Below are 24,355 nucleotides of genomic sequence, written 5' to 3'. Positions count from 1 at the left end.
CCTTTTCTAGAATTTCATATAAATGGAACCATACAGTATATAATCTTTTCCAAGTGTTTCCCCCTTAGCATAATGCTTTTGAGATTCATCAGTGTAATTGGATGTATCAGTAATCTGTTCCTTTTTATTGTTGAGTTGTATCATCGTATCATTATACCATAGTTTTAAATCCATTCATCATAGACATTTGGGTTGCTTTGTTTTGGCTATTATAAGTAAAGTAGCAATAAACATTTGTAAGTCTCTTCTGTGGACGTATGTTTTCATTTCTGTTGGATAAATACCTAGGAGTAGAATTACTGGGTCATATGATAAATATATGTTTGACTTTGGTGGTAATAAACCACTAAACTGTTTCCAGAGTAGTTGAACTATTTTACATTTCTACCAGCAAAGTATGAAAACTGAAGTTACTTCACATCATCACCAACACTTGGTTCTGTGAATATTTTACATTTTAGCCACTCTAGTTGGTGTAATATCTCATTGCAGTTTAAATTTACATTATAAGGAACTCCTACCAGTAATATGCAAAAAATTTTTAAATGGGCAAGAACTTGAACAAACACTTCAAAAAGAGAATATCTGAACGGCCAATAAACATATGAAAAAATGTTGAACCTCACTAGTCATCAGGGAAATGCAAATTAAAACCACAGTGGAATATACCCACTAGGATGACTAAAATTAGGAAGACTCATCATAACAAAAGTTGGTAGGAATGTGGAACTTTCATACACTGCTAATAGGATAGTAAATTGGTTGAACTAGTTTGGAAACTAGTTTTGCATTATATACACAAGTTTAATGTGTATGTATACACCTCACGTCCCAGAAATTTTACTCCTAGATGTATCTTCAAACTACATTAAGACATGCATGTGTATACCAGGAGGCATGTACTAGAATGTTTACAGCAATATTATCTACAATTCCTCAAACTGGAATCAACCTAAGTTTTAACAACCACTCAAATGGATAAATATATCATAATATAATTCAATCAACAGAACTGAATTATAATAAAATAATAAATAATAATATAATAAAAATATAAAATAAAAAATGAATAAACTATAGCTATATTTAATAACATGCATAAATATCACAATTATAATGTCAAGTGAAAGAAGCCAGGCACAAAGAACATAAACTGTTCAAGTCCATAAAGTTAAAAAAGTATGCAAAACTAACTTATGCTATTTGAAAGTATGCTTACATAGTACAACCATAAAAGAAAAGTACAGAAATGAATATCACAAAGTTCAGGGCAGTGGGTAACTTTGTGGGAGGAGTAAGAGGATCGATATTAGAAAGAGGCTTGAGGGGGCTTCTGAGGTGCTGGGGTTCCATATTTGACCTATGTGGTGGTTATTTGAGGGTTTGTTTTGTGATGAACAGTGAGCTTCACTTTTCTGTGTTTGTCAGATTTTACAATAAAAAAGTTAAAAGCAAGTAGAAAATGTTACCCCTGTGTTTAAAAGAGTTCAACAACTTTTGGAATAAATTCAAACTCCTTCCCAGGGCCTGCATTGTCTGACTATGTCTCAGCCATCTCCACCTGTGCCATTCCTCCTTTCATATTCTACATTCCAGCCCCACTGGCCTTCATGGAACTCCTCTACATTCCAATCCCTCGTCAAATCCTTTGTCTCTGTCTTCAAATTAGATCCCAAATCTGCCCACTTCTTACCACCTCTAATGCTACCACTCTGCTCTAAGCTAAAAGCAATTTCTCTTTACTTACTGGGAGTGGAGAACAAGATCACTGTGGGGAGAGGTCAAGGAATTGACAGGCTAGGGTGTTGGGAGGGTCATCTTGGTAGACAATGAAATCACTAAGAATTACGACAGGAGTGAGTGTGTGAAGAGAGTGACAGTGGACCAGGAAAGGTGTAACCAAGGAAACAGTAGATGAGCGAAACCAAGAAAGGTAATGGAGTGGCATAGCCTGCATGACAAGCAGTCAAATCTGGGGACTTTGGGAAGCAAGAAGCAGGGAGTGGCTATGGCCTGGAAGCTGCAATAAGGAGGATGCCTTCCCCATTGCAAGCGCAGTGGAACAATTACCCAATTGACTGTAAAATTAAGCAAACTGAGTACAAATCCTACAAAGCATAATCACAGAGAATGGGAGAAGAGACAAGAGCAGCCCCCTAAAATCCCACAAAGCATAATCAAATACAGCTAGGTAGAAAGCTAGCTAGCTAGCTATGGAGTTACCTTTCCTTTGTAATGTTTTGCAAGCAAATTGCTAAGTGTTGTCTTCCCTGAAGACTGAGGTCCAAATATGAATACTTTAAATGGTGGTGCTGGCATAGGTGGAAGCAGATAGGGACGTGGGTTCAATAAAAATGTTTTAAATGCTTCTTCTGATGAGAGACAGTATATCTTACCTAGAAAACTTAAAATATACCATAATCATAAACAACTGAAAAGAGGTATGGGCAAGTTTAAAAACTAAATTCTGAAAACCTTTCTTACCTTACAGAAAAATCTGGCATTCCTTGAAAAATGTTACCTTCTTTTAAAGCCACAGGACACGTACGTCCCCATCTGCTTCTCTGCCATCTGTATCTTGGTGCAATAAGTTTATAGGATGCAAGAGCATGGAACAACTCGTCCTGTTAATAAAAAACACAACATTAAAAATGTGGGCATAAGTTCTGCTAAAGTTCACATTATTATTTCATTTCTTATTTGATAGTGCTTTACTATTTATAAAATATTTTAGAAAGAAAATTTTGGCTTTTTTCCTAATTGCAACCATTCTGCACTTGCCCAAATTTAATAATGCAAATTGTTTTCATTTCTGTTTTAATACCTTGTTTAAATTGTACTGAGCATTTTCTATTGTAGGGTAGAATAAGCATAAGGTAGGTAGAGTGTTTTCTATTATCTGTTTCAGAAAACAGATTCTGAAAAATTCTTATGGAAAAGGTTTGAAACAGTACTGGATTCTTAGTTAATTTATCTAAGTTTTAAAATAGTAAGGTGTTATATGCAGATCTGCATTGACTTAGCTCTTTCATTCTTCTTAAATGTAAAGTCTCCCTCAACAACCCTCTGTTGGTGATCTCCGGAGAAGCTAAGAACTACTCCTCCATAGACTGCAGACTGCTGAGAGGGTCACTGTCCTAGTGCTACCTTGGCAGGGGATGAGGGAACTCGGGGGAGATGGCATGGTGGGCAACTGCCAAGGGGACGGGTCCAGGCTGGCTCCAGCCTTCTGATGGGGATTTCACAGGTGTACTGGCTCCGGAGTTGACTGTGGAGGACAGATGAGAATGGGAGCTCTGGTGTTGCCTGCACCACTGCAACATTAGAAAGCAAAGAGGCAGGCCCATTGTGGGGATGCCGCATAGATGTCCCCATCTGAAGGCTAGAAGGAGCTAAATGGGAAGGAAATTGTCAATGCTCAGAGGAGCTGCATGAGACTGAGAACCTCGTCGGTGGAACACACTGGGCTACCACCCTTCTCCAGAGTCCACAGACAATGATCCAGGGACTGAAACTACCGAGTTAAGTCAGGAGGCAGGCATTCTTTCCTTATTGTCTCTTTCCTGTCCAAACCGGGGGAAAGTGTTTGAATAGCAGACCATGCTCCTCTCTCAACTGAGGCCACGTGTCTAGCAGGGACTGAAGGATGATTAGAAGACAGATTTCAAATGAGTTTGATACTACAGTCTTAAAAATGATCAGGACTGCCTCTGGTTAAACAAGGCAGAGTGGACACATGTATTTGTGTTTGCTGCTTTCCTAACACCTCGGGAAAATGACAGCAGAGGAATGAAAAAAGAAATGAACTCACAAGGACACAGAGAACGGGAGAAGAGACTAGAGCAGCCCCAGCTACACACCTTTGTAAACTAGAAAGCCGGTGGACAAGTGGTAACTGAAATCCAAGAAAAGTGAAAGCTCAGTGCTGTGATGTCAAGCATGGGTGTGGGTGGGGTGAGGACAGCAACAACCAAGTCAAGTCACTGCACAGTCCTAGCGAGGCTCAGAACCTTCAGTACCTCTGCAGGGGAATAGAGAGCAGAAGACAGGAGGATTGGCTGAAAATCTTTAAGAGGAGGTGCTGGTAGCCAGAGCCAATGCCCCATTTCACTCAGCCACCACTCCTCCAGAAGACTTCAATCGGAAAGCTGGAGGCTTATTTTCTGGAAAGACTGAACCAGAGGATCTTGCAAGAATGCATGTGTCCCTTCCACAATCCAGCAATTAAATAGTTAATGCCTGGCCCAGAAAAGGTTCTTTTTCAGCACTACTGCCAGCTTTGTGGTGGGTAGGTGAATGCCCCCTCACAGCATCTGCTAATTGGCCAGGCTCAGTATAAAATGAAAATACAGGGCCCTTGTTCTAAAGTTATCAATGATTTCAAGACTGCAACCGCAGAGCAGTAGATTAATGGTGTACAGGGTCCTGTGTGACTGCACAGGTCACTGGCCTATGAAGCCATCCCTGCCTCTGCAATACAGCTGTTAGATATTTTGAATTTTACCATTAGTTCTAAATACTTCACAAGCATCAATTAATTTAACTTCTATAACACTTATAATAACACTATCTGGTAGGGATTATTATAGCTTTTTCAACAATCAAATAAAGGATAAGGTTAAACGGTCACAGATCTGGTTGGCTGTAGATCTGGAACTCAAATCCCTATCTGTCGGATTTGAGAAACCAATGCTCTTACTGTCTGCTGTGCTGGGTGCCAGCCTTCCTCCCATCACACACCCCTCTTTCCCGCCTCTCTAACAGCTCATCAGATGTTACAGCTATCACACTCTTACTACAGAGTCTGAGTTCACAATAAAGTCTTTGTGCCTCTCTCATCCCTTCAAACCAAGGTTCTCACCCCTGGCTGGAGAGTAGAATCTACGAGGAGGTTTTTGTTTTTATAATTGTGGTCAAATATATATACCATAAAACTTCCCACTTTAATGATCTTTAAGTGTACAATTCTGTGGCATTACGCACATTTGAAATGGTCTCAACCATCACTACTATTCATTTCCAGAACTTTTTCATTAACCCAATCAGAAATTCTGTACCTATTGAACAATAACTCCCAGCTCCCAGCTTCCCCCTGCCCCTGGCAATCTGTTTTACTTCCTGTCCCTAGGGATTTGCCTATTCTAGTTACCTCATTTAAGTGGAATCATATAGTATCTGTCCTTTTGTGTCTGTTTTGTTTCACTCAGCATAATGTTTTCAAGGTTCTTCCATGTTTTAGTATATATCAGAGTTTCATTCCTTTTTAAGGCTGAATAATACTCCACCATATGAATATACCACATTTTGTTTATCAATTCATGCACTGATGTACATTTTGAGTAGTTTCAACCTCCTGGCTATTGTGCATAAAACTCCTATGAACACTGGTATACAAATATCTGTTTAAGAGTCCCTGCTTCCAGTTCTTTTGGGTATATATCTAGGAATGTCTAACTGCTGAATTATATAGTAAGTCTGGATTTAACATTCTGAGGAACTACCAAACTCTTTTACTTAGTGGCTGTACCATTTTTCATCACAAGGATTACAATTTCTCCCCATTCTCAACAACATCTGTTATTTTCTGGGTTTTGGAATATCTATCTACCTGTCTTTTCATGTGTTTTATTGGCCATTTATATTCTTTAGAGAAATATCTATTCAAGTCCTTTGTATTAGTTTTCTTAAAATCAGCTGCCTTTAGTTGAAGAGCATCCATCTAAAGTTCTTCAAAATACTCAGGAACTTAAAGATTAATCAACTTTGACTAGCCAGGGTCCTTCATGAAGTGCCCCAAACTTTAAAGTAGGGGTTTTCAAATTTAAGTGAGTATAGGAATCCCCTCTGGATGTCGTAAAAATACATCTCTAGATCCCACCTTCAGACATTCTGGTTCAATCAGTATGGGATATGGGCCTAAGGAATCTATATGTGCAGTAAGCTTCCCAGGTGATTTGGTGCTGATTTGGACTGCCTAAGGAATATGAATAATGACTCCAGTGTACAGTTACAACTTCTGCTCTTTTATGAAAAAGAGGGCAGGCATCCTTGGTCACATGTCCCATGAACTATAACCTTAGACCCATGCTTATGCTTGTAGTAATTTCTAAGGACAAACTTTCTAGCTGGGAAATTCTCCCAGTTGCTGCTGTTGTTGTTTTTAATACTGCTATATATTTTTAAGGATTTCTGTACACAGTATTTCCAGTGGTTGGTTTATAAGATTTTGATGCAAATTGTGACCTTGTAGCATAGGAGACCCACTCCAAAGGCAGCTGGAAATCAGCGTTCTCGACAGAGGTAACAGCCAGCTCTGTCGAGGGCCAGGGGCCCTGCTAGTGGGGGACAGGTGGGGTGGGATCACATAGCTACTTTTCCAGCATTGGGCGGGGGGCATCTGAATTAATCCTTCCTGCTAAGGACCCTTGTTGTTGGTCCCCATCATGCCTTCCCTGAGGTTCTGTTGACGTACAAGCCACCCCCAAAGCACCCTGGTCCCAGACCCCTGGTACCGCCTTTATCCCTGCTCAGAGCTCATTGTGGTGAGAGGGACAGACCAAGCAAATGCCTCTTTACCTTGTAGCCCATCTCCTCGGTCTTCTTCTCCAACATGGCATCTCTTTCTTTGCTCTTGATGACACACTCCCTGTAACCAAAGCTCTCCTCATATTTCAGTTTTTGATGAGAAATTTCCAGCTGCTTCTGATACTGGTTATGCTTTTCGATTTTGGCTTCAAAGTGCGTAGCTCTTTCCAAAAGGGTTCCAGCTCCTTCTCAGTGAATCTGGCTGACCTGGCCAGGTCCCACAGATCCATCACCTGAGGTTCCTTAACCTCTGCCTGGGCGCCGTAGCCCTGGTGGCCGACTCCCTTGGGCGGTCGAAGCCCTGGCTCATGTCCCGCAGCTCGTCCTTCAGCTAGGCTCGTCTGCTCTGCAGCACGTCCTCCTTGACTCGGACCACATTGGCGGGACTGACGACGTTTTCGTGAATTTCTTCGGTCCTGCTCAGATCTCCAGAAGGTTGTTACACTCCTGGACTTTTCCCCTGTGAGGCTGAAACTCTGGCCACAGCTTGTCCAATTCTTCGTTGAACTTCCCGGAGGTCTTCGCCTTCTGCCACAGCTCCTCCAGCCGGGGGTCCTCCAGGCTGTTGTCCTCGGCGCTGAGCAAGTTGCCGCTCACAGCCCCGTGCGTCCTTTCTCCAGTCTAGACCGTACTAGGCCCGGGTGACAGAGGCTACGGATAAGTTCTGCTTTCTCTCTGTCTTCATCGAAGCCTTTAGCCTTCAGTTTCTTCCACTTGGATTCGTGTCTTTATTTTGTATCTTCAGATCAGCCTGGAGCTCGGACAGTTTCCACGCGAGAAAGATTACGCCGCTGGGCCATCTCCCACAGCTGGCTGGGCTCCTCCACTCGGAACTACCCGGTTCCCGCTTCGAGGGCGGCGGGCTGGTGGGGGCTGGGGGTGCGGGCGGGACTCGTCCTTCTCTCGCGAGGACTTGCCGCCATGACCCCGCGCGGGTCACCGCCCGAGAAGCTGCGGTGACGGGAGCTTGCGCAGCCCGGCCCGCGCCCTCCGCGATGCCGCCTTCGTCCTACCCTTCTTCGGACGCTGAGACCCCGGGAACAGTGGGACGGAAAAGCCCCCAGGTTTCACAGATATTTAAAAATTTCCCTTTCATTTCCTTTCCAGTGATGGCATAGAAGAGGCTAAGTACGCAGGCTCTCTGTGCACCAGGCCCCCGCCTTTCCTCCTCTTCAGCACCTGTTAGTGTTACACATTCCAGCTATGTTCACCCATTAAAGGCTAGGGATTACACAGTACAGAATAACAAAATGACCTCTTTCTTTAAAGATTATTGTACTTGAATTATGATATCTTTATGCTTCTGGCATTAGTCCCCCCCCCCCCCCCCCCTTTCTATAGGTGAAACTAAACTTCCCAGAATAGATCAGATCCTCCAGTTTTAAGTCCTTTTGTCCCTTTTATCACTTGGCAACTATAATTTGATCATCATCATATCCACAGTACCAGGACGAGGAACACAGTAATAATTTTTTTTAATTTGTAATTTTAATTTAATTTTTTTATTTGATGGAATAATTGAGAGGATGAATGAGTACTTAAAAGAGTTGAGGTAAAGTTTTTATGCCTTAGCTGTCTTTGGTGCTGCAAAATTTTTAAACTGAACTTGGGTTTCTTTATTTCTCATTATTCCTGTGGTTGATTGTTCTGATTTTATTGTCTTTCTTTGCTTCAGAACTTTTGTTGTGTTTAGTGTCTACGAGAATATGTGCCAATATTAAAGCTTCCTGAAAATCAAATCCATTTTTATAAAAGTTATCCTGAGATGCTTTTAAACCTTGAAAGGATACAAATTAAGGTCACAACATACAGTGAAATGGTAGACTTTCAAACAATTAAAAATAACTTACATTTTCCATTGTGTCATTAATTTCTTCCTCTGCACTCTGAAGTTTAGTTAACACAGCTGCTCTTTGTAGGTTCAGATATTTAAGTTGGTCCATAACTGTCTAAATTTAAAGAACAAGTCTTTAAATACATTGGCATTTGAACATCTCAAATATTCAGAAAAAGTCATGAGCTTATGAGCTGGAATACTTCCTTGCTGTTCCTGGTTTCTGATAGTTTTCTGGCAATTTTTGGTGTTCCTTGGCTTGTAGGTGCATCGCTTCAATCTTTGCCTCTGTTGTGACATAGCCATTTCTCCCTGTGTTCATGAGTCTCTCGTAAGGATACCAGCCATATTGGATTAGGGCCCATGCTAATTCATGACGGCCTTATATTAACTTGATTACATTTGAAAAGATCCTATTTTCCAAATAAGGTCACACTTAGATATTGAAGTTTAGCTCCTGAACGTATCTTTTTGAAGGACACAGTTCAACCTGTAAGAGCCTGCCCTTTGGTCCCCAAATATTCATGCCTGTAGAGGTCTAGCTTTATGGGACATCTTCAGTCAGAGGGGAGACAGCCATGTAAAGACAGAGGCAGATATTGGAGTTATCCTGCCACAAGCCAGAGGGTGCCTGGTGCTACCAGAAGCTGGAAGAGACAAGATGGGTCCTCCCTTAGAGGCTTTGGAGGTTGTGAGGCTCTGCCAACATGTTGATATTAGACTTCTAGCCTCCAGAACTATAAGAGAGTAAATTTTAGCTATATTTCAGTTGTTTTTAAGCTACTTAGTTTGTGGTCCTTTGTTATGACAGCACTAAGAAACTAATTCAGACACTATGTGGAAGAATATGTAACACAGAATCAGAAATGAGAAATGGTAAGATAGACAAAGTCCTGATGGTATATTGCAGTCTATGGTAGATTGTGTTATTTGCTCACAATTCATCCTTTCTTCCCTTCCCTTGTTAATTCCCTAGTTTATGTGGGAATCCCTATCTCATTAGTATTGAGCTTTTCCATGTAACTTGTTCTGGCTCTTGGAATGTGGGCAGAAGTGCCAGGGTACCAATGTCAGCTGGGACCTTAACAGGCTTGGCAAGTTTCAACCAAGCTTGTTAGAGCTTCTGCCCTCGATTTTGAGGAAAGTGTCCCAGGCTTTAAAAAGTGTTCAAATTCTGGATATATTTTGAAGTCTGCTGTGTATGCTCATGGGTTGGACGTGGGATGTGAGAAAAAGACAAGAGCAGCTGGAAGGATGGATGTGACATTTACTGAGAGGAAAGAACTGTGAGAGGAGTGTATCTGGGGCAGGCTGGTGGTGATGGCGGATCAGGAGTTTTATCTTGCACATTTAAATCCGAGATGACTATTAGACATCCAACTGGATATATTTAGTAGCAGTTGATTATACAAGTGTGAAAGTCAGGGGAAAGGTTTGAGATGGTAATATGAATGTAAGAGTTGCCAGCATTTAGAAGGTATTTAAAGCTATGGGACTGCATGAAGTCTCCTAAGAAATGAGGGTAGACAGAGAAGAGAGCACAAGGAGTGAGCTCTGGGATCCTCCAACTCTGTAGAGATTAGAGATGCAAAGTGTAGGAGTAGAAGGGGCTATAGCAGTAGTGTGGGGTCCCAGAAGCCAAGGGAAGAATGGAGCTGGAAGGAAGATGTGATGAGCTGGGTCAAATATTGCTTTTAGGTGAGTTAGATGAAGACTGAACAGTGACCATGGGCTTTGGTCAGGAAATCAGGGGTGATCTTAGCAAGCGCATATTCTAAGTGAGGAGCTTCTTCCTAATTTGGCTCCACCACCAGCGTTATTATTATGTGGCCACCAACCACATCAGACTGAAAATCTGGGCATTGCTTTTCTCTCTCCCTGTACTCCTACATTGTCACTCACCACATCCTGTCATGTAAACTTCTTAAATCACTCCCAAGTTTGTCTTCTGTCCATTCCCACAGTTACTACCATGGGTTAGGCCACTATCTCTTACTTGATCTACTGCAAAAGTCAGAACTAGTCTTCCTCCCACCAGTCTGGTTCTCCTCAGCTTTCCCTTTGCACTGCAGTCTGAGTGATCTTTCTTAAATAGAAATAGGAGCATTTTCACTCTCTGGCTTAAAACCTTTCACTGGCTGCCCTCTCTCTCATGATGAGGTCTAAACTCTTTAAGATGGCTTACAAGGTCTTTCTTGATGCAACCTCTGCTTATTTGTAAAGTTTTGGCACTATCCCACCCCTCGTACCCCATCCCCCCTAAAAAACTCGTCATTTTACAGACTTACATTCAGTTCCTAGAACTTACTATGCTCTTTCTTGTCCCTGGGGCTTCATGCAGACTTCCCTCAGCCTGGAGCACTGTCCCACCTCTCTCCCCTCTCCCAGCCTTCACGTCTAATTCTTACTCATCCTTGGACTTGCAGTCTAGAAGTAATTTCAGACATACAGCTTTCCTCTCCAGACTAGGTTCTGCCCTTCTGCCATGAGCTCCTATAGTACCTTGACCTTCCCAGATTTAAACACAAATGGCCCTTTAAATATTTATTTCCCCCCAATATATTGGATACTGCATGAGGGGAGGGACTGGTGGACTCATCTGACCCCTTCCCTTCTGTATCCCTAGAGCTTACCATAATGCCACACACCTATTAGGTGTTAAAGAAATAGGTAATGTATTTTTGTATTATTTTATATTGTACTGTATATTTTTGCATTTAAAAATTTTTATAATGAAGATTATTTTGTATTATTTTTGTATTTTGTACTTTTGTTCTTTCTGGTTATTTTAAAACAATGAGTATATATAACTCTTAAAATCAGAATGAAGATATTTTCCAAAAAATCCCAAGTTTGTAGATACAGAAAGCAAATAAGTGGCTGCCAGAAGTTGGGGGTGGGCAAAATGGGTGAAGGAAGTCAAAAGGTATACATTTTCAGTTACAAAATAAATAAGTCATGCATATGTAGTGTGCAGCATTGTGACTATAGTTAATAGTACACTATTGCCAATTTGAAAGTTGCTAAGAGAGTACATCTGAAAAGTTCTTATCACAAGAAAAAAAAATTCTATAACTATGTATGGTGACAGATGTTAACTTAGACTTATTGTGATGATCATTTCACAATATATACAAATATTGAATCATTATATTATATCCCTGAAAGTAATATAATGTTGTTTGTCAGTTATACCGCAATTAAAAAAAAGAATGAAGGTATTTTCATTTTGGGGGAAAAAAACCCCATACCGTCTCTTTCTTACATTCTAAGTAGGAAGTTATCACATGAGACATATTTAAATGATGCATTTAGTATTGTTATCATAAGTAGAATTACTATTATTTTAGCCAAAAATCATGCATTAATTTTTCAAATCCACACATTAAAAAAAACCTTTCCAAAATATTTTTTGCTTTTTTATGATTATAAACAACTTGAACAAAAATCTTTATATCTCCATATATTTCTTTAGAGTAAATTAGTAGAAGTTGGGGTTCTTTGGATATACTATAGACATTTAAAAAAACTTTTGTATGTCCTATTATCTTCCAGGAAGATTGTGCTTCTGTATGCTCCTACCAAAGGGTATAAGAGCATTTCCCAAATGCTTCCCACAATCCTGGGTATTGAATAAATTTGTTTAAAAAAATGCTGCTTTAGTCTTTATGCTGTTTGCATTTCTTTGATTAATAATTTGATTACAGAATTTTAAAAAATATTTATCACACATTTTGTCTAAATTACCTGCTCATGCCCTTTGCCTGTTTTTTCTATTGAGATATTTGCTTTTTTCTGAGATAACAGAAGTTTTTTTAATATTTAAATAGTAAAAGATATTCAAGATTTGTTTACAAACATGGAAACTATTTCCCCTCATTGTCATTTGTTTTTTTCATAGTGAAAATAATATCATATTTCCAAATAGTCATATATTCTTTTTTTTGAAAGCTTTATTGAGTTATAATGCATATACCATAATTTACTCATTTAAAGTGTACAATTAAATGGTTTTTAATATATTCAGAGTTGCAACCATCACCACAATTAATCTTAGAACATTTTCATCACCCTAAAAAGAAACCTTTTACCCATTAGTAGTCACTCCACATTTATCCCAGAATCTCCCATTGTGGTAAAGCCTACCACCCAACCCCTGCCATTAAGGAACCATAATCTATTTTTTGTCTTTATAGATTTGCCTATTTTGGACATTTCATGTAAATGTAATCCTATGTTATGTGATCTTTTGTGATTTTTCTTTCACTTAGCCTGTGTTCAAGTTTCATCCATATTGGCAGGGAGGGTATAACTCAGTGGTAGAGCACATGCTTAGCATGCACAAGGTCCTGGGTTCAATCCTCAGTGCCTCTACTAAAAAAAAAAATAGATTCATCCATGTTGTAGCATACGTCAATACTTCATTCCTTTTTATTGCTAAATAATATTCCATTGTATGAATATACCACATTTTATGTATCCATTCGTCAGTTGATGGACATTTGGGTTGTTTCTGCCTTTTGGCTTGTTTCTGCCTTTTGGCTTTTGTGAATAGTGCTGCTATGAATATTCACATACACATTTTCACTTGAACGTTTATTTTCAATTCTTTGGGGTATATACTTAGGAGTTGAATTGCTAAGTCATGTGGTAGATCCATGTTTAACCTTTTGAGGAACTGCCAAACTGTTTTCTAAAGTGGCCAGACCATTTTGCAATCCAACCGAGAATATATGACGGTTCCAACTTTTCCATATCCTCACCAACACTTGTTACTTATTGTCTGTTTTTGTTTTTAATTGTAGCCATCTTAGTGGATACGAACTGTATCTCATGGCTTTGGTTTGCATTTCCCTATGACTCATGTTAAGCATCATATCATGTGTTGATTGGCTGCTATCTGCTTTTACTTTTCTTCAAGGCACTTTGTCACATGGAGATTTTAAATTCGAATGTAATTCTGATTTAAATATGGACAGATGACTAAATACCACATCAAAACTTTGTGTCAAAATGAATTTTTTAAAAAATAAGTGGTATAAAAATGTAAATTTCTTTCTGATGTTTATTAAGTACAATCTAGTCAATACTTTTTTGATTTTCCAAACTGTGGCATATTCTTTCTGAGCATTGCACTCACCCTGAAGAGTTCCTCTGGGGGCTTATTTCCATCTAGCTCAATGAGATACTGAGAATTGTGTTCAGCCATTATTTCCTGCAGATAACAGAAGAAAAACCTCATCATTCAGGATCATTGGCAAAACTGAATATAAGATCAGAATCTTAATATACCATGAAGGAATCTCTAAAGCTAAATTATTTGCTTTATGCCTCATGTAATGGATGTTATTTTCAGTGCTCAGGAGAGCTTTTTACAAAAGCTTAGTCTTCTTACCATGAATTTTACTCTCTTCCTGTTTTTTCTGTTTTTCTCTACGCTGAAATCTTAGAATCGTCCCCAGTAGAAAGTGTTTGGGGGCCTCTGTCTCTCTGCATATATTCATAGAATAGTTTCTGCCAAACTGCTAGTTGAAAAATGGTATTAATTCATTTCAGTTTTTATCCCCCTGGCTGTGGGTGATGTTCAGCATCCAGATATCCATCTCTGTGAACTGCCTAACCATAATCTCTGTGCAATTTTCCGTTAGACTCCTTCTTTTCCTTAACATTCATAGAAAGTCTTAACCAACCATTATGGATTGCAAATATTTTACCTTGCTATGATTTATCTTTTCACGTCATTTATGGTATCTTCTGCAATATAAAATTTTTATGATGAAATCTGTTCTCATTGTTTTTAGATTTCCTTTCTTGCTTAAATTAGGTTTTCTCTATCTCAAAGTTATGTTAATATTCTTGTAAATTTTTTTCCACTTTTTTTTTTAACTATTAAAATCTAAAATCCACTGGATTTTATTTTTGTACATTGGCAAGGTTGAACTCTATCTGAGCCTTGTGTTCCCAGAAAGGAGGGATGGTGGGAGATAAGACCCACCTCCACCCTTCCTCAAGGACTCAGATAAGATCCATTTCCATCTTTTTCCATGATTCCCATAAGACTCGAGGATTTACCTGCCTTGTTTACCTGCCTCCATAAAGCCCCAGCCCCCCTTCCTTTTCTTTGAGGAAGTCCTCATTAATGAGCATTCTCCCTGTTGAAATAGTCTGAACAAAATCATCTCCTTAATTGTCTGGTGCATTTTGTTTTTCATAATATTGTGCGAGGTTGGGTTCTAAGTGTTTTTCTTCTAGGCAGAAGGAACATTATGCCAGCATTATTAATTTAACCATAAATAACCATGTTCTGAACAATGATACATTATGCTTTTCTGCATTTCAGATTCTTTCCTTAAGCTAGATTCTTAAGAGTGGATTTACTAGGTCTAAGGGTATGAACACTCATAAGGCTAAAGATAAATATACCTGGTCAGATCAGGAAGGAGTCAAGCTAGGATTTGAAGACAGGGGAGAATGAGGACTTGGCCTTGGTTACTCCTGAAGCAGGATATAAACCAGAAAATAATGCAGTTTAGTTTGCTTCCACCTGCTTTCCTCATGTCTTTTGGAGGAACATTGAATTTTGGTGGTCTTGGCCTCCCAAGTGAACTGACATCTCAGCCAGGTCAGAGGAAACTAGAATTGTTGCTGGCTCTTGCCTTTTAAGGGTCTCTCTCCCCTCCCTCCACATATACCAGTACCTGGAATTACCATATAAAGCAGTTATTTTACTGTTTAGCAAGTGTTACCTAGGCCTAAAGTTTAGGTTCTTGGCTTTGAAATTCTTGCTCTGCTGGCACTAGGACAATCAATTTTTGTCTATGCTTTGCTACAGAGCCTAGAGGTTTTCCACTTCTGGGCTTTTTTGGACAAGCTATTTAAAAACCACCCTACTAATTTATATTCCTTTCAGCAGGATATGAGAGTGTTTGCTTTACCATATATACTTGCTGGAATTAAGAATTCTTATTCCTTGTTCATCGTTTAAAATTTGGTCATGGAAATATTTATTTATTTAGATTAACATTTCTTTATTATCAGTGAAGCTAAACATTTTTACAGGCTTGTTACTCTTTTGTCTTTCATTTTTGTGAATTGTCTGTTTATATTTATTGCCCATTTATCCTCAGGAGGGTGAGACCTTATGGGCTTAAAAAAATCATTTCTATGACCTCTTAATATATCAAAGCTTTAAATCCTTTCTCATACTTGATATGGATATTTTTCTAGTTTGTTGTCTTTTAATTTGGGTGAGGTTTTAAAAAAAATTATTTCCAGAAGTTTTACATGTAATGAAATTGAAGCTGTCATTTTTTTCCCTTGTGATCTCATCAGTTGTTCAGCTGAACATCTGTTAAGTATTTATCACTCGCCAGACTATGGGCACAGCACTGGGCATTGGTGATGCTAGGATGTAAGACCTTGTCCCTATCCTTGAAGAGACCATCTCTGCTTCCCACTCCAACACCCTGCCCATGAGTGTTTTCTAATTTTCTGAATCTGATTTTAATTATGCTTTATTTCATACCCAACGCCAGTCACTTAAGGAATATGCAGAATATTTTTGTTGAAGGAGAAAGAACATTATAGATAGACATGTAAATTACCCTTAAGAAGCTATGTTTAAAGGCCAGGGATAGAAGAGGAAGAAGGGAGGAATCAAAGTCATACCTAAGAAAAGAAAAATACTAAATTACTATGCTTTATACCTGAAACTAACACAATATTGTAAACCAACTACAGTTAAAAAAAGAAAACATCTAATTTAGTTCTCATGGGAGGGGGGTAGACAATGGGAATGAAAATGATCTACTCATCTCTAAAAATATATAAACATTATAAAGTATCATGAAATAAATTCTTCTAGTTTCTCTATCAAACAGGAAGAGGCAACTTCTTTGTCTTTGTAGTTCTATCACTCATTATGGTATCTGGCCAAATACTAGACAATAAATATTTGCTGAATAAATCTCCAACACAAATTGGGCAGAGTCTGCCCTAGATTTTGACCACAAAAATATGCTTTTCAATAATCATAATTTTAGTAAGCATACTTTAAAAATGCTAATCATTTTAATTAAAACTTTCCTATTACAATGTATAATGGCCTTAGCATGTTTACATATAATCAACTTTGAATGGGATAGCCAGAGAAACCAGTTTGGGATAGCTCTTCTTTAGATTGCAATTTAACTAAATTAACAATTCCTTTGAGAATAAAAGATGCACCTTAAGTGCATATTTGTTTTGATAAAACCATAAATTATGGATTGAAAATGTTTTTACAAAATAGTCTCTTAACATGGGCTTTCTAACCTCCAACCACAGATAAATTCCCCTAGTGACTTCTGAAAAATGCAATTCATTTATCACTTTTCAGCAACGTTGCTGCTTTGTAAGAGTGAAATAATATTGGTCTGTGAAACAGCTTTTGGGATGAAGCCTTATTTTGACAGCATTCTACCAAGCTCAAGAGGAGGAGAATTGGACAGATAATACATGAGGTGAAGAAATGTGAAGGCTGTTTAGCTAGGGATAAAACAAAATTGACATTCCCATTTTTCAGCATACATCTTGTTCTTACTTCTAAAGGATGCAGAATGATATCCTTATAAAGTTTAACAGTGTGCTCGATATTTTCCAGATAATCCTCAGGCCTTTGAACTAGATGTTGAAGAATTTCAGCCACCATCTGCATTTCAGCAATAAATGCCTAAATGGAAAGAGATGTTAAATGTCTTTATGTTAATGATTACTTCATTTACAAGTCAGACCCCTCCCTCCCTATACTTAGATGCCATTTTGGGGTGAGAAGCAGGGAGAGGAAGATGAGAAACTGAGGATTTTTATTTTAGAAAGATTGAACACCCCGGAGGGGTCTTTATCAGATGGAATAAAGCTTTAAATTGACTTGGATACTTGTTAATTTCTTTTTGCTCCCCAGTAAGTAGGGAAGAACAACCAGATTTTTAGAGACAGAATAAAGAAATTAGATTTTCTCTGAATACCTAAGCTTGTAGCTCATTGATTCATTCACTTAGTAATGATTGATTAAGTGCCTACTCTGTGCCAGACACTGTTCTAGGAACTTGAGATACAACAAAGAACAAAACTAAGACCCTTGGGCTCTTAGAGCTCACATCCCAGTTGGGGAAGACGAAGCATAACTAAGTAGACAAATAGATACATCACAGTTAAGGCGGTGGTAGTAAGAGCTAGGAAGAAAGATGAGGCAGGGGAGAGGAGATAGAGAGTGATGGGAGAAGGTGGTCACAAAAGGGTTCTCTGAAGAAGTGACATTGAGTAGAGACACAGATTTCTGAAGAAAGAACATTTCAAGGCAGAGGGAATAGTATGTGCAGTTCTCAGCCCAAGACCTGCTAGGCATTCAATATCATATTATCCTACTATTGTCATCACAGTTATTATCTTAATTATTAATCATTTCTAGTTTTTATCAATATACAGGCATCCATATTTTATACAATTTGAATTGTATTATTATATAAGCCATTTCATAACCTGTTTGAAATGTTTTAAAATACTATTTTCATGGTCAAATAATACATTAACAGCCCTAAATATACAATTGTTTATTTTTCTGTATTTTTTCTTTTTTGCAGGGGAGGTAATTAGGTTTATCTCTTTCTTCATCCCCCCAATTGCTTAATCATTATTCTGTAGTTGGACAAGAATGTTTCACAATTCTAAATAATGCTTCACTGAATAGCTTTGTAGATAAGTCTTTATATTGCTAACATTTTCCCTTAGAGTAGTTCCTAAAAGTAGAATCACTGGACCAAAGATTGCACATTTCAAAGTGGCTTAATATATGGTATCTTTTCCAAAAGACACTAATGCTCTTTTCTCTCTAGCAGAGGGCTTTGGTAGCACACTCCTGCATTCAGTCAGTATATAACTTCTTATTAAGCACCTACTATATGCCAAGCCTGTTACAGGCACAGGGGATACAGTCCTTGCTGCATACAGCTTCCATTCTTTGGATAGACAGATAATAAGCAAGTAAACAAATAAGATAATTTCAGAAAGTAAGTACTGTGAGAGAAATAAAGCAGGGTAAAAGGTTAGACTTGTGTTGTCCAGTGTGGTACTAGCTACAGGTACAGGTACTAGCATACTAGAAGTGTGGTAAGTGTGAATCCAATGTGTTGCAAGTGTCAGATACACACCAGATTTCAAAAACTTAGCATGGAAAAGGAACGTACTGCTTTTAGAATTTTTCTGTTGATTTTATGTTGAAATAAAATTTTGGATATATGGTATTATATAAAATATATTATTAAAGATGACTTTCACCTGTTTCTTTTTACTTTTTAAAAAAGTGGCTATGAACATATTTAAAGTCATGTAAGGCAGGAGTTTGTTTCTGGTTTAGAGAGTCGCTTGCTGGCTGGTCTCTGAAGATGTCATCTGTAGGGTAGGGTGGAGTGATGAGTAGAAGCAGGCGCATGAAGAAGCTCTAGAGAAGCATGTGGTAGGCAGAGGGATTAGGAAACAGCCAGAGCAAAGGCTGGAGGTGCTACTGAGTTCAGCACAGTTGAAGCCTAGCAGGAAAGCCAGCGCAGCTGGAATCCAGTGAGCAGACTGGGAGACGAGACCAGAGAGGCTGGGTCCATGGTTTTGTAAACCATGTGAGGGTGTTTGGATTTTCATCAACAGGTAATAGAAAGTCACGGACAGTCAAATTTTTGTTTTGAATGGAATGGAGTGGGAAGGGAAGGGTTGAGGAAAGTGGAAGCCAAGAGAACATTATTAAAGTTATTTCAGCAGTTCAGGGAGATTGCTCTCATTTGTGTGTACAGAAGGTGAGCATGTTCACTTGATTATTAGCCCTCAACCCAACTGGGTGGCAGGCTTGTCTGTCTGACTTATGACCATGGCTATTCCGCTAGGCAGAGATCACAGGAAACCAGGCCCCTGGGGCAGAATCCAATCTGAAGACATAATTTGCTTATCTTTCCCGCTTATCTTTGGATAAGCTGCCAACTACTTTTATTTTAAAACACTAATTTTGGCTTCTCTGGAAAATCCAGACTACCTGATAAAAATAGGCTAGCATTTCCACGTGGCAAAAGTGGGCTGGGCTGGAGCCGAGAGGCAGCTGTCCCCTAAAGAAGGACACATACTCTCCAGCTGTCCAATGGAACATTCTTCAGCAAAGGAAACGTTCTGTGTCTGTGCTTGTCAGTTTGGAAGACACAGCAATATTTAGTCACTGAGCACTTGAAATGATGCTTGTGCTACTAAGGAACTTAATTTTAAATTTTATATACTTAGAATTAATTGAAATCTATATAGGGCTAGTGACTACCATATTGGATGGTGCAGTCCTAGCCTACCCTGGTCCTCACTCTTTCCAATTAATGTCTGGTGGACATCACAGTTTGACATAACTGTGACCTCTGTAACTGAGTTGTGACCCCTCAATCTCACTATTTTTGATTTGTAATGGTATTCTTTATTCATGCTAAAATGACACACTTCTATTCCTATTTGCTATGAGGTTTGCCCTTTTAAAAATATCTGGAACAGATGCTGGGCATTGTCTAATGCCTTAATTGCACAGGGAAGATTGTTTTGTTTTTAAATGGGCTTTCTTATATTAACAGGTTTTTTAAATTGAGATATAATTGACATGTAACATTACATTAATTTCAGGTGTACAATATAATGATTCAATACAGCTGACTTTTGAGCAATGTGAGTTTGAACTGTGCGGGTCCACTCACAGGAGGACATTTTTCAATAGTAAATACTACAGTACTACATGATCTGCCATTGGTAGGATAAAAAAACATGGATATGGAGGACTGACAGTAAAGTTAACTTGTATTTTCAACTGCATGGAGGGTCAGTGCCCCAACCCTGGAGTTGTTCAAGGGTCAGCTGTATTTGTATATATTGTGAAATGATCACAATAAGTCTAGTTAACATCCATCATCATACAGTTACAATTTTTTTTCTTATGATGAGAACTTTTAAGATCTACTCTTAAATGAGAGAACAGATGTCAAAAATTCATTTAACTCATTAGTGAGGGAACTAGCAGGATGATAAAGCTGAAGTATATATAATCACTGAAATAAGATTGCAAACTTAATAATAAGATTAAACAAGGCTGCTTAATATCCTACAGGGCAGTAAAAATGTAGCCTTTGGGTCTCATCTTGTCTACTAGGCAAATGATTTGCATTGTAGCCATCTATAAAATTAACATCTGACTTCACAGAGTCTAGGCCTAATAGAAATACTATTTCTTTATAATAATTTATAAATTATAGCAATTATTTAATTTCTGTGTTTCATGAGAGCAAAGACTGCTCCCACCTCAGGGGACCAAATCCAGCCCATCACCCATTAACAGATTTCTTAATATCAAATTTCCTCACTAAGTCATGGTAGAAGATTCTTTCAAGGCCCTATTGCATTATGCTTACTAGCACTGACTTTAGTCTAGCTTGCATCGTGCTTGACACTTTGTAGGTGACCAGTAACTCTGTTGCTGTGAAATGAAGCAGATTAGCAGTCAGTGTATGGAGGGACTTCTATACCGACAAGAAGATTAAACTTGATGACCTCCAGATGATGATCTAATAGTTCTTAAAAATATGAAATATTTTTGTATTTCCTCCAGACTAAATAAAAATTTAAAGAAAATATAATTTTCTCTAGTATCTGCTATTTTCTATCAATCATGTTATCCTTTTAATTATAGTAAATTTAAAAAATGTATTATCCAGAACGGGATATTACCTCTTCTTCTTCTTGCTCTTCTTCCTCTTCCCCGTCCTCTTCTCCTTTTCCTTCCTTTTGGGCATCTTTCTTCTTTTTCCTACGTTTCTCAATGACTTCAGGATCCCACTGATCACTTGTGTATATGTATCCTGTAGTATCATGCTGCCTTTGCCCAGAAATTCTTTGGCATAAATCATAGTCAGGGCACTAAGGAACATTAGCGATCACTTAAAACATTTTGAATATGCCTTTACCTCCTATTCATATATTATGCAATACATAAACCTCAAAATTCCTTAAGGCCCTGAGCAAATGCAATACTGTAAATTGTATTTTGAATTAGATTTCATGTTCATTAGAAACATGCCAAGAGAGGCACAAGATACCACTTTTATGCTATGACAACATGTTTCTTTGCTCAAAAATAATATACATGAGAAAGTATCAGAAGCTCTAAGATTAAAAAAAAGGATTAGAAGAAGAGTAGAAAGAGCTATAGGATTGAAAATTAGTTTAGTCAGCAAAGGTACACAGGAGGACTCTGTCAGATTAGTTTGAAAAGGCTGGGAATGGACAAAAATGGAGGAATATCCACATTTTTCAAACAAAAAGTGAGGTATTTATAGTATTTACTATTATTTACAACTTTATGAGTGAAGAATTTCATAAAATAGCGTCATGGATGGGACATTATCTATTCTACTCTAACCTTTTTGTTTTGTAAAAGAGAAAACTGAGTCTGGGTAGTAAAAAAGGCCAAAACCAAAGTCTACAAGTAATTTTCTTGTTTCAAGTGCTTCCACATGTTTAATATTTTACTCAATTCTTAAACTAACCCAGTAAAAGAGCTAATCCAATATTATGATTAAAACCATTTTGCAGATCAGAGAAGGACTTCTCTGGCAGGTTAAGGATCTGGTCTCAGATCACAATGTCATGAGGGGAAACTACCACTCAGAATCAGGCCTTCTGAGCCATAGCCCCAACTCTGTCACACATTATTAATGGTAAACTAAGGTTTTGAGCTGTAATCCTGCTTTTAAAACTCTGGACGACACTCTCTGGTAGTGGTTCTCAGACATTAGGGTGTAATTGTATACAGAGAGCCATTAGTAAAGATGTCTGCTTCCCCAGTGATTTATTAAGTCTGGAGTGAAGCTCAGACATTTAACAAGCATCCTTGATAATTCTGATTCTGACAGTTCATGGGGCACAATTTTGAGAAACAAGGATGCAAGGAACTTTATTTTATTTGGGGGGGGGTAATTAGCTTAATTAATTAATTTGAATGGAAGTACTGCGGACTGAACCCATGACCTTGAGCATGCTACGCATGCACTCTACCACTGAGCTATACCCTCCCCTGCCCCCCAGAAGCAAGAAACTCTAGCACTTTTCATGCTCATTTTCCAATTTCTTCAGACCACCTCTAGATGGAGATAGGATGGGTATTTACTGAGGCAATATTTTGGGCTTCTTTCTTCTTTTTCTTAAGAAAAGGCTTTTCTACAAGAAGGCCTAGTCAAGCTGTCTAATTTTTCATGAAAAAGATTTCAACCCATTCTGGTAATTTATTTAAAAAAATGTGTATTTGCATGCATTTGTATGTTTTGGCAACGAAGAATACCCACCTTGTGGGTTCTTGACAAAGACTGTTACCTTCAGCTGTCTCCTGCTTTCACTTGTAAAAAGTGATTAATTAATCTGAGGGTGAATCTGGGGGCTGTGCCTCAGAGCATTGGTTCTCAAACTTCAGTGAGCATCAGAGTCACCTGCAGGGCTTTTCAACACAGACAACTGGACACCACCCCCAGAGTTTCTGTAGTTCTGGGGTGGGCCCTGAGAATCTGCATTTCTAACAAGCTTCTTAAGTGCTGCTAATGCAGTTGGCCCTAGGACCAAACTCTTGAGAACCCCTGCTATACTAGATCACTGGCCCTTAACTTTTTTGGTTTTTTTGGTTTGTTTTGGGAGTACAGACTCCTTCAGAAAATGATGAAAGCCATAGGCTTTTGCTTCAGAAAAATGCCCATACACATAAAATTTGCATTTAATTTTAGGAGGTTCACAGATGCTTAAGGATTCATGGATCCCAAGCCAGGAACATCTGCTTTAGAAATCCCAGACTTTATCCCCAGTAAGGCCAAACCATCAGAGCAGTGTGTGTTGTACTGAGTTCTGTCTCATATTCGGCCCTCTGATTATGCCCTGGCTGCCTGTGGGAACTGCCATGGACACCCAGTATCACACTTCTGTGGAGTTACGGGTTTCATTCTCTACATTAACAATCGATATGGAAGATAGTTCTCTCATTTTGTTTTTCCTGGTGAATGGCTTGTCTTTTTGTGGACAATGTGAATTTATATATCTGGTCACATTTCCCCTCGGTTCATCAAACTTAGAACCAAATTTATGACCCAAATTTAGTGAGTATCTGGGGCCTTGTGGCCTGTATATCTGTGTGTTCTTGTTCCACTAGGTCTTAATTTCCTATATAATCTATATTTTCCATGGCCTAGGCTTTATATCTGGTTTCAGTTAATTGTTTTGAGATTTTTTTCTTCTCTTCATTATATGCACTTTCACATGTTCACATGGGTGACATGCTCAAAGTTGTACATTGGCCTCCGACAATGACCTGTGGCTGGGGCTGCAGATGACACCACACTCAGCACTGCACACCACCCCTCTCTCACAGCTGGCCCTAACATGCCACTGAGTCCCAGCGTCTGAGCTGAGAACCATCTAATTTATTTTGAGTTGTCAAACCCTTTGGTGAGTCAGACAGGGTATTATAAAAGCTTATCATTCATTTTCAAATAAACAAGTGATCCTTCACCTCACTGCATTCTTACCACACTCCTATGAGGCAGCTATCTTTGTATCATCTTTGTAAAGAGGAAATTGAGGCTCCTAAATGTGATTTACCAAATTCTACAGTTGATAAAGAAGAGAATTCAGAATAGGACCCAGCATTGATTCTTAACTAATCTAGCAGTGTTCTTTAACATTCATACATCCAAATCATTTGTTCATTCTTTCATTTTACTTAACTGGCAAACTTATTAGGTACCTACTCGGTACCATTTATTGCACAAGTTGATGTTTATAGGAGTAAAACATGGTTCCCGCCTTCAAATAAGGCAGAATCTAGAAGGAAAACGGACAATTACAATAAAGTGA

The 24,355-nt window shown here is 38.6% G+C and overlaps 1 protein-coding gene and 1 pseudogene across 2 annotated transcripts in view; both read right to left on the bottom strand.

The window, feature by feature from the left end:
- AK9 (adenylate kinase 9) overlaps positions 1-24,355 on the bottom strand; it is a 102,125-nt gene that overhangs the window by 61,791 nt on the left and 15,979 nt on the right. For both annotated transcript variants that reach the window (XM_045524626.2, XM_074368497.1), the window contains exons 8-13: positions 21,191-21,379; positions 17,001-17,129; positions 13,560-13,634; positions 8,436-8,534; positions 2,485-2,624; positions 2,224-2,404 (exon numbers count right to left, since the gene is read on the bottom strand). In XM_045524626.2, coding sequence (XP_045380582.2) covers positions 2,224-2,404; positions 2,485-2,624; positions 8,436-8,534; positions 13,560-13,634; positions 17,001-17,129; positions 21,191-21,379 — 813 coding nt within the window. The remainder of the gene's footprint in view (positions 1-2,223; positions 2,405-2,484; positions 2,625-8,435; positions 8,535-13,559; positions 13,635-17,000; positions 17,130-21,190; positions 21,380-24,355) is intronic.
- Positions 6,535-8,212, bottom strand: LOC141578444 (alpha-2-macroglobulin receptor-associated protein pseudogene; annotated as a pseudogene).

Source organism: Camelus bactrianus, chromosome 8 (genome assembly GCF_048773025.1).
Source record: "Camelus bactrianus isolate YW-2024 breed Bactrian camel chromosome 8, ASM4877302v1, whole genome shotgun sequence".
NCBI lineage: Eukaryota > Metazoa > Chordata > Mammalia > Artiodactyla > Camelidae > Camelus > Camelus bactrianus.
The sequence above is the reverse complement of the archived record's forward strand: the minus strand, read 5'-3'. Positions and strand labels throughout refer to the sequence as shown.